Source organism: Zophobas morio, unplaced genomic scaffold (assembly GCF_036711695.1).
Source record: "Zophobas morio isolate AGI-343-1 ecotype UQ-CSIRO unplaced genomic scaffold, CSIRO_AGI_Zmor_V1 ptg000008l, whole genome shotgun sequence".
Taxonomy (NCBI): Eukaryota; Metazoa; Arthropoda; class Insecta; order Coleoptera; family Tenebrionidae; genus Zophobas; species Zophobas morio.
Window position 1 is genome coordinate 10678650 of NW_026972113.1, and position 11200 is coordinate 10689849.

At 35.4% G+C, this 11200-nt stretch overlaps 1 protein-coding gene across 5 annotated transcripts in view; it reads right to left on the reverse strand.

Moving 5' to 3' along the window:
• The window catches only part of LOC135125308 (formin-binding protein 1 homolog), an 80611-nt gene extending 79162 nt beyond the window's left edge, over positions 1 to 1449 (reverse strand). For all 5 annotated transcript variants that reach the window (XM_064050790.1, XM_064050792.1, XM_064050791.1 and 2 more), the window contains exon 1: positions 1276 to 1449. In XM_064050790.1, coding sequence (XP_063906860.1) covers positions 1276 to 1320 — 45 coding nt within the window. In that variant the 5' untranslated portion in view covers positions 1321 to 1449. The remainder of the gene's footprint in view (positions 1 to 1275) is intronic.
• Positions 1450 to 11200: the final 9751 nt, after the last annotated feature.

An 11200-nucleotide genomic window follows, 5' to 3' on the forward strand; every position in this document is an offset into this window, starting at 1 on the left:
GGCAAAATTTTCAACTTTTGATTAAAGTTTTACCATCTACACGATAATCCTCAAGTATACAAAAATTTCAAAAAATTTAGGATCACGTACACCGAATGTCCTGAACATGCTCTCTGCGCTCGCATTATACACGTGCTACTCTCCAGATAAAATCAGTTCTAAAATTCGCCCAAAAAATAGAGACAAATAAAAAAAATTTGCACTTGTTTACATCGAACTTTCCTGATTTTTAATATACTACTCCAGAAATATGAGAATGGCAACAAAATTTATTAAATTAGGACATTACATTAACATTTTTGGATGACGTCACCAAATCTTTGCAGGAGATAACCGCAATGACTGGTACAATCAGCACCAAAACAAATTTTCGTTTAACCATGGCAACAAAGGTCCAAAACAAGTCATTAAACAAGAAATGAAGTAAAAGTTCATTTAAAAGCAACTGATAAATCGGCGCACGAGGACGTAAACAATATAATTACTTTGTGTCTTGAAAACTCGATTAAACCTGCCTTCGCAACAAAGCCCACACCACAACGCACAAATCTCGAAAGTATGCTACCATTGAAAAAATTTAAAACCTTGCGAAGTCGAAACAATGAAGAAAGTTGACGTTTATCTGCACTAACACGACACGCACATTAACATTTCTCTTGTTTGTTTTTTTCCGTTTGGTTTCGCCACAGGCTGTGTTAAGCATCGTGGTGCACCCTTAAGGAATGACTAAACCCCCTTAACCTTATCAATTATTTACCCGGTGAGTCACCAAAACAATGACCCAACCTGCGCGCTGCACCCCGGTCGGAGGCGGCTGTGACCCCTCATTCCGCCAATTTCCGCCAACTTTGCCAATCGCCGCCAATTTGCAACAAATAGCTGCGAACGACTGCATAACAGCACAATAATTCGCTTTCTATTCATGTCTGCGTTACACAATTAACGTAAACGTCCACACAAGCGGGCGCTGATGGTACATGGAAGGTGGATGGTACACGGCCACCTGAGATCCACGACCAAAATGACACACCTGCGACTGGTTCTCACCTGAGACCTGAGTCACGCAGGTTGGAGGATGACCGTTTTGGTCCAACCGCGAACTGGTTGACCGTTTTCCTCCGGGGAAAAAATTCGCCTCACCAGATGGTCGCGCGGATGGTTTTCCCGGACGTGGGGCTTTGTCTGCCGGGACGAGGGACGGTTTTATCGCGAAAGTGGTTCGATGGGCGACGGTGGGCGATCGGGGTCGCAGGAGCGATGGTTTGGAGGACTTACCCAGAGCTCGGTGCCCCAGTTCATGCTGTCGGTTGCGGTCGTCATTAATCCAACAATGGAACACTCAACAACACATTAAACAATTTACTTTTAACCGACACTGGTATTTTTCAACCGTCACTACCCAACATGGCTGTTTTACTAAAGACAGTTCGCTGCGATGTCTGGACTGGAGGAATGAGTGGAGTGAGGCGGGAGCGAGACGGAGGGAGGTGAAAATGACGTGATTGGCGGCGAAGCGATGCAAGCGCCAGCTGCTGGCGAGTAGCAGAAGCTACGTGAAGATTTCTACATCGGGAATAAAATTGAGCTTTTCTATCGCTGCCCCCAAGAAGCTAAATTAACAATATTGTTGTCACTATTTTAAAAATGTGAATTTAAAGATTGTCAGTGATCATTACAATGTCTCTGGGATTGAAACATCCTTTACGTGCTCGCTGCGCTCACATTTTTTTTAAGTAATAAGTGTGAGATTTATTATTACGATAAAATCTAGACAGCTTCGCTGCACACTTTCTAGGGCATTCTCAAAAAAATCCACAAGCCCCTCCCAAGATTCTTGGGCATTCTCAGAGAGACTAGAGCCCTGCGTGAATCTAGGGCATTCTAAAAAAACATAAGGGACCCTCAAGTTTTTTAGACATTCTCAAAGAGACTCTAGGACCTTCAGTGATTCTAAGGCATTCTCAAAAAAAATCCACAAGCCCCCCCAAGATTCTTAGGCATTCTCAGGGAGACTAGAGCCTTCCATGAATCTAGGGCATTCTCAAAAAAAACACAAGGGATCCTCAATTTTCTTGGGCATTCCCAAAGACAAAATAGGGCCTTCCGTGATTCTTGCGCATTCTCAAAAAAGACACTAGGGCTGTCCATGATTCTAGGGCATTCTCAAAATAAACCACAAAGGGCGCTCAAGATTCTTGGGCATTCTCAAAAAATTGGTCTAAAGAGTTTAGACAGTACTTCCCTCGCTGTCGGAAACTTGACGACTGCATGCCTATTGTGTTTTTTTTTCTCATTACATTTTTGTAGTGGGAATTTAAAAAAAAATGTGATGACGTCATCAACATTTTTGCAAGGACACGTATATCAGTTGGGATAGATGTAGTGTAATACTAAGAATAAAATTATTGTATTCCCACATTTTCGGGAAAATGAATTGGGTCGTTTTGAATATTGATTTCTTATAATCAATAAAATAACGAAACAATTTACTCAGGTATACGGCGCCTTTTTTTGAACCACCTCTTAAGAAAATCTAAAAAATATGAATGGAATGATATATCACAAGTACAAACTCATCATATTTTTTGCATTTTAGATAGGATTTAATCAGCAAAATTTAAGGGTGACGTCATCAATTTTTTTAGGAGGGATGAACAAATACATTTTGAACAAAAGTTTACCATGCTTATAATAACTTTAAAATATTCCCAAGATTTCAAAGCATTCGGTTTTGTAATTCCTGATTAAATCGATAAAATAAATTCACGCTTTCATTAATTTTTTTGAGTCACCCTGCATATGCAAATCAAAAAATATGAATGGAATGATAAATCACAAGTACAGACTCATCATATTTTGTACAATTTAGATACGATTTATTCGGCAAACTTTTGAGCTGACGTCATCAGTTTTTTGTAGAAGATAACCAAATATATTTTGACTAAAAATTTATTATGCTCTTTATAACCTTAAAACATCTGCAAGATTTCAAAGCATTTGGTTTTGTAGTTCCTGATTAAATCAATAAAATAAATTTACGCATTCATTAATTTTTTTGAGTCACCCTGTATATGCAAATCGAAAAAATTTGAATGGAATGATAAATCACAAGAAGAGACTCACCATATTTTGTACATTTTAGATAGGATTTATTCAGCAAAATTTTGTGGTGACGTCATAAATTTTTTAGGGAGGACGACCAAATACATTTTGATCAAAAATTTACCATGCTTATGATAATTTTAAAATATCTTCAAGATTTCGAAGCATTCGGTTTTGTAGTTCCTGAGTAAATCAGTAAAATAAATTTACGCTTTCATTTATTTTTTTGAATCACCCTGTATGTGCAAATCCAAAAAATATGAATAGAGTGATAGATCACAAGTACAGACTGATCATATTTTGTACATTTTAGATATGATTTATTCGGCAAATTTTCGAGCTGACGTCATCAAGTTTTTGGAGGGGATAAGAAAATATATTTTGACTAAACATTTATTATGCTCTTTATAACCTTAAAACATCTGCAAGATGTCAGAGCATTCCGTTTTGTAGTTCCTGATTAAATCAATAAAATATATTTACGCATTCATTAATTTTTTTGAGTCACTCTGTATATGCAAATCCAAAAAATATGAATGTCATGATAAATGACAAGTACAGACTCATCATATTTTGTAGATTTTTGATATGATTTATTCGGCAAACTTTCGAGCTGACGTCATCAAGTTTTTGGAGGGGATAAGCAAATATATTTTGACTAAACATTTATTATGCTCTTTATGACCTTAAAACATCTGCAAGATTTCAGAGCATTCGGTTGTGTAGTTCCTGATTAAATCAATAAAATATATTTACGCATTCATTAATTTTTTTGAGTCACCCTGTATATGCAAATCCAAAAAATATGAATGGAGTGATAAATTACAAGTACAGACTCATCATATTTTTACAGTTTAGATAGGATTTATTCGGCAAACTTTCGAGCTGACGTCATCAATTTTTTGGAGGGGATAAGCAAATATATTTTGACTAAACATTTATTATGCTCTTTATAACCTTAAAACATCTGCAAGATTTCAAAGCATTCGGTTTTGTAGTTTCTGAGTAAATCAGTAAAATAAATTTACGCATTCATTAATTTTTTTGAGTCACCCTGTATATGCAAATCCAAAAAATATGAATGGAGTGATAGATCACAAGTACAGACTCATCATATTTTGTACATTTTAGATATGATTTATTCCACAAACTTTTGAGCTGAGGTCATCAAGTTTTTGGAGGGGATAAGCAAATATTTTTTGACTAAAAATTTATTATGCTCTTTATAGCCTTAAAACATCTGCAACATTTCAAAGCATTCTGGTTAGCAGATTAAAAATTAAATTTCAAAATGTTGTTTTATAATTTTGATTTTTTTCCCAAAAATCTGGACGTTTCGGGTGAAAAGTCGATTCAGAGTTGTAAACTACATGTGTAGGACTATGTTATTTTATACAATTGAAAACCCATTTACTATGTACAATTTTGAAGTGACGTCATCGCATTAGTGGTGGGGATGATTAGACAAATTTTGGTTAGCGTTTTACCATCTACATGATATTCTTAATATAAGTACAAAATTTCACAACAATCGGTCGAGTACTTTCGGAGATTATCTGTCTAATAAAAATCCGGGACGGCAGACGGACAGACGGACAGACGGACGGACAGACGGACGGACAGACGGACGGACAGACGGACGGACAGACGGACAGACGGACAGACGGACATACAGACGGAAATGGGAGACCTATTTCTTCGTTTTCTAGGGGTCATGAAAGATCGAGAAAACGTAAAACTAGAGAGTCGACCGACGGACTCGATTACAATACTTCCTTTGCTTACGCTCGGGAAGTAAAAAGGACAGATTCTTGGGCATTCTCAAAAAAAAAGATACTAAGGGTCTCCGAAATTTTTTTAGCATTTTTAAAAAAGTCACAAAGCTTCCCCAAGATTCTCGGGCATTTTCAAAAAAGACACAGATTCTTGGGCATTCTGATAAAAAGCTATAAGGCGCCTCCAAGATTCTTGGGCAGACACCAGGACCCTCCATTATTGTAGGACATTCACAAAAACACACATTTTCGAAGAGACACTAGGGCCTTCCGTGATTCTTGGGCATTCTCAAAAAAGACACTAAGGCCCTTCTTGTTTCTAGGGCATTCTCAAAAAAATCCACAAGGCCCCCCCAAGATTCTAGGGCATTCTCAGCGAGACTAGAGCCCTCCGTGAATCTAGGGGATTCTAAAAAAAACATAAGGGACCCTTAAGTTTTTTAGACATTTTCAAAGAGACTCTATGACCTTCAGTGATTCTAGAGCGTTCTCAAAAAAAGCCGCTAGGGGTTCCCCCAATTCTTGGGCATTCTCAGGGAGACTAGAGCCTTCCATGAATCTAGGGCATTCTCAAAAAAACCACAAGGGATCCTCAACTTTCTTGAGCATTCTTAAAGAGACACTACGGCCTTCCGTGATTCTTGGGTATTCTCAAAACAGACACTAGGGCTGTCCATGATTCTAGAGCATTCTCAAAATAAGCTAGAAGGGGCTCTTAAGAATCTTGGGCATTTTCAAAAAAGACACAGATACTGGGCATTCTGTGAAATAGCTACAAGCCGCCTCCAAGATTCTTGGGCATTCTCAAAGACACCAGGGTGCTTCATGATTCTAGGGTATTCTAAAAAACACATTTTCAAAGAGACACTAGGGCCTTCCGTGATTCTTGGGCATTCTCAAAAAAAACACTAAGGCCCTTCTTGTTTCTAGGGCATTCTCAAAAAAATCCACAAGGCCCCCCCAAGATTCTTGGGCATTCTCAGAGAGACTAGAGCCCTCCGTGAATCTAGGGTATTCTAAAAAAAACATAAGGAACCCTCAAGTTTTTTAGACATTCTCAAAGAGACTTTAGGACCTTCAGTGATTCTAGAGCATTCTCGAAAAAAGCCACTAGGGGTCCCCACAATTCTTGGGCATTCTCAGGGAGACTCGAGTCTTCCATGAATCTAGGGCATTCTCAAAAAAACCACAAGGGATCCCCAATTTTCTTGGGCATTCTCAAAGAGACACTAGGGCCTTCCATGATCCTAGGGCATTCTCAAAATAAGCTACAAGCGGCGCTCAAGATTTTTGGGCATTCTCAAGAAAAGACAGATTCTTGGGCATTGTCAAAAAAAAAGATACTAAGGGTCTCCGAAATTTTTTTGGCATTTTTAAAAAAGTCACAAAGCTTCCCCAAGATTCTTGGGCATTTTCAAAAAATACACAGATTCTGGGCATTCTGTTAAATAGCTACAAGGTGCCTCCAAGATTTTTGGGCATTCTCAAAGACGCCAGGACCCTTCATGATTCTAGGGCATTCTAAAAAAACACATTTTCAAAGAGACACTAGGGCCTTCCGTGATTTTTGGGCATTCTCAAAGAAGAAACTAGAGCATTTTCAAAAAATCTACAAGGGCCCTCCGATATTCTTGGGCATTCTCAGAAACACTAGAGCGTGAATCTAGTGCATTCTCAAAAATGCCACAAGGGGTCTCAAGATTCTTGAGCATTCTCTATGACACAAGGGCCCTCCGTGATTCTTGGGCATTCCCAGAGAGACTAGAGCCCTCCGCGGAAAAATAAAGGCGAAAAATCAAGTATAAGATGCGAGCACAGCGAGCACGTACAGGTGCAATTAAAAAAAAATTTTTATTGGTGTCCCTGAGAAGCTAAATTATTAAGAACAACCTTGTTATTGAAACATATTGAAAATGCTCGCTACGCTCGCCCTTTAGAAGTTGATGTTGATCAGAATAATTTTCCTCCATAGAGAGAACTCGAAAATTATTATACAGTAGACGCCGCTTAATATGATCACGGTTAATGTTATCAACCGCTTAGTGTGATCAAAATGGCTTGGAACGGCCCCATGTAATACCAATGCATTACAGTTTTTTCGTTTATTGTGATCAGTATTTCGCCTTATTGTGATCAATCTCGCAATTTTTATACAAGCGGGAATTGCTTTTTACTTCCCGAGCGTAAGCAAAGGAAGTATTGTAATCGAGTCCGTCGGCCGACTCTCTACTTTTACGTTTTCTCGATCTTTCATGACCCCTAGAAGACGAAGAAATAGGTCTCCCATTTCCGTCTGTCTGTCCGTCTGTCCGTCTGTCCGTCTGTCCGTCTGTCCGTCCGTCTGTCCGTCTGTCCGTCTGTCCGTCTGTTGTCCCGGATTTTTATTAGACAGATAATCTCCGAAAGTACTCGACCGATTGTTGTGAAATTTTGTACTTATATTAAGAATATCATGTAGATGGTAAAACGCTAACCAAAATTTGTCTAATCATCCCCACCACTAATGCGATGACGTCACTTCAAAATTGTACATAGTAAATGGGTTTTCAATTGTATAAAATAACATAGTCCTACACATGTAGTTTACAACTCTAAATCGACTTTTCACCCGAAACGTCCAGATTTTTGAAAAAAAAATCAAAATTATAAAACAACATTTTGAAATTTAATTTTTAATCTGCTAACCAGAATGCTTTGAAATGTTGCAGATGTTTTAAGGCTATAAAGAGCATAATAAATCTTTAGTCAAAAAATATTTGCTTATCCCCTCCAAAAACTTGATGACGTCAGCTCAAAAGTTTGTGGAATAAATCATATCTAAAATGTACAAAATATGATGAGTCTGTACTTGTGATCTATCACTCCATTCATATTTTTTGGATTTGCATATACAGGGTGACTCAAAAAAATTAATGAATGCGTAAATATATTTTATTGATTTAATCAGGAACTACAAAACCGAATGCTCTGAAATCTTGCAGATGTTTTAAGGTCATAAAGAGCATAATAAATGTTTAGTCAAAATATATTTGCTTATCCCCTCCAAAGACTTGATGACGTCAGCTCGAAAGTTTGCCGAATAAATCATATCTAAAATGTACAAAATATGATGAGGCTGTACTTGTCATTTATCACTCCATTCATATTTTTTGGATTTGCATATACAAAGTGACTCAAAAAAATTAATGAATGCGTAAATATATTTTATTGATTTAATCAGGAACTACAAAACGGAATGCTCTGACATCTTGCAGATGTTTTAAGGTTATAAAGAGCATAATAAATGTTTAGTCAAAATATATTTGCTTATCCCCTCCAAAAACTTGATGACGTCAGCTCGAAAATTTGCCGAATAAATCATATCTAAAATGTACAAAATATGATCAGTCTGTACTTGTGATCTATCACTCCATTAATATTTTTTGGATTTGCATATACAGGGTGATTCAAGAAAATAAATGAAAGCGTAAATTTATTTTACTGATTTACTCAGGAACTACAAAACCGAATGCTTCGAAATCTTGAAGATATTTTAAAATTATCATAAGCATGGTAAATTTTTGATCAAAACGTATTTGGTCTGCCCCCCTAAAAAATTTATGACGTCACCACAAAATTTTGCTCAATAAATCCTATCTAAAATGTACAAAATATGGTGAGTCTCTTCTTGTGATTTATCATTCCATTCAAATTTTTTCGATTTGAATATACAGGGTGACTCAAAAAAATTAATGAATGCGTAAATTTATTTTATTGATTTAATCAGGAACTACAAAACCGAATGCTTTGAAATCTTGCAGATGTTTTAAGGTTATAAAGAACATAATAAATTTTTAGTCAAAATATATTTGGTTATCTTCTACAAAAAACTGATGACGTCAGCTCAAAAGTTTGCCGAATAAATCGTATCTAAAATGTACAAAATATGATGAGTCTGTACTTGTGATTTATCATTCCATTCATATTTTTGATTTGCATATGCAGGGTGACTCAAAAAAATTAATGAAGGCGTGAATTTATTTTATCGATTTAACCAGGAATTACAAAACCGAATGCTTTGAAATCTTGGGAATATTTTAAAGTTATTATAAGCATGGTAAACTTTTGTTCAAAATGTATTTGTTCATCCCTCCTAAAAAAATTGATGACGTCACCCTTAAATTTTGCTGAATAAATTCTATCTAAAATGCAAAAATTATGATGAGTTTGTACTTGTGATTTATCATTCCATTCATATTTTTTAGATTTTCTTAAGAGGTGGTTCAAAAAAATTAATGAAGTCAATTTATTTTATTGATTAAATTAAAGGCAACACTTATTATTAGTATTACACCCCAACCAACCCAATTTGGTAGACACAAAATTTGTTAAAGGAAAAATTCGGTTGAAACATAAGGGTAGCACGCTTATTTAACATTACAGACCTGCATTTGTTTTATGCGCTCACTTGGTTCCGCGAATGTGAAATAGACATATTTATAATCAACCAATTGTGAATTTCACCGTCAAGAATTAAAATAAAACCCAATGTTTTATATAATAAGCGGAAGTCGAAGCAATAAAACCGATGGTCGTTTTGTTTACAGTTTCTCTGTTTGACTCTCACGTATGCTGTTACGCCTGTCATCTTAAATTAAGAATGTTTATACATACACGATTTTCAGTTGCCTCTGATACGTATACGTGAGTAAATTGTTTCGTTATTTTATTGATTATTACAAATCAATATTCAAAACGACCCAATTCATTTTCCCGAAAATTTGAGAATATAATAATTTTATTCTTAGTATTACACTACATCTATCCCAATTGATATACGTGTCCTTGCAAAAATGTTGATGACGTCATCGCAATTTTTTTTTAAATTCCCACTACAAAAATGTAATGAGAAAAAAAACACAATAGCCATGCAGTCGTCAAGTTTCCGACAGCGAGGGAAGTACTGTCTAAACTCTTTAGACCAATTTTTTTTTGGTTTATTTATTAAAAAAAAATAACAGCTTGTTTTATTAATAATAATACACAACGATTAAGGGGACTTGTTAGACGAGGTATAATATTTTTTTGGTTTTTTGTATGAAAAAATGATATTAATATAGATGTATCATAGATCAAACTGCAGCTTTTTTCATATTGTAGAGCGCAGAGACCAGTTCAATCAATTAAAAAAATATGGCTGAGAAATATCGTAAAAAAGCACCATTGTATGTTTTCTTTTCAAGTTTTTTGAGTCATAACCATCATAGAATCGCTTGAAAATTCACACATGGACAAAGCATCACTTTTTACAGGCCGCAGAGGCATTAAATGTTTGTTAGTGGTACTATTTGTTTAAATAGTAATGTGTTTATATAAAAATATACCACAAATTAATGCAAAATACATCGAATAATTTTAACAGGAATATCAGAGGAAAATTAATGATCTATTGGTTAGCACAGTTTTTAACAAAAACTAACAATTATTGAAAAAAATGGGTATCAATTCGACAGATTTTGAGCCGTTAGTTCAGTACTTTGCCGATAGGAGCGCAACTAAAATTTACGGAAGCGACTTTCCAGGTAAAACCCTTATCGCCTGCTCTACCATAAGCTGATTGTTAGAGTTCTCGGCTGATTTTTCTAATTTATGGCAAGGAACTCAGTTTTATAACAAGCTGCCAGGACCGGCCCTAGTAATCTATTGTTAAGGAAATTAACTTTTATGCAATGAGTTACTATCATAAAACCGAATTAAAACTGGGGAACTATAATATTTTTACTCCAATCAGGATCCTGAATTCAATACACATGATTACTAAAAATTCATTGTAATATTATTGTTAATATATGTTTTGCTTAAACTAATTAATAAAACTAATAAACATATTTATAATAATATTAAAAAATATATAAAATACAGCTTTTGTTTAACACGTATAAGTAGCTAAGTGTATCTACTACTTATCCCAGAAAGGAGGTGTTTTAAAAAAGCCCTACGCCCAGTAACTTCTCCCTTCATTGTTTACTCGAAAAAAGTGCTCGTATATGTTTTCATTTGCCGAGAGATCATTTTCAAAATATATTTATAATAAAAATATGCAAGTCTTTGTGATGAAAAATGTACTCCTAATAAATTATTAAAGTACATAAAAAAATAGAAACAAATTTTATTTATTTTAAAAAAATCTCTCGCAAAGGCGGGTTCCTCTTTCTTCTTGAATCAATTATTTCGGGCAATAATGCGGCAAAGTAAAATCTGCCAAGTTTATCTGCCATCTTTTTACATATTTCTTCGTTTTTTTTTTATATTAGTTCCTTTGGGTGTCCACACAACAAAATAAA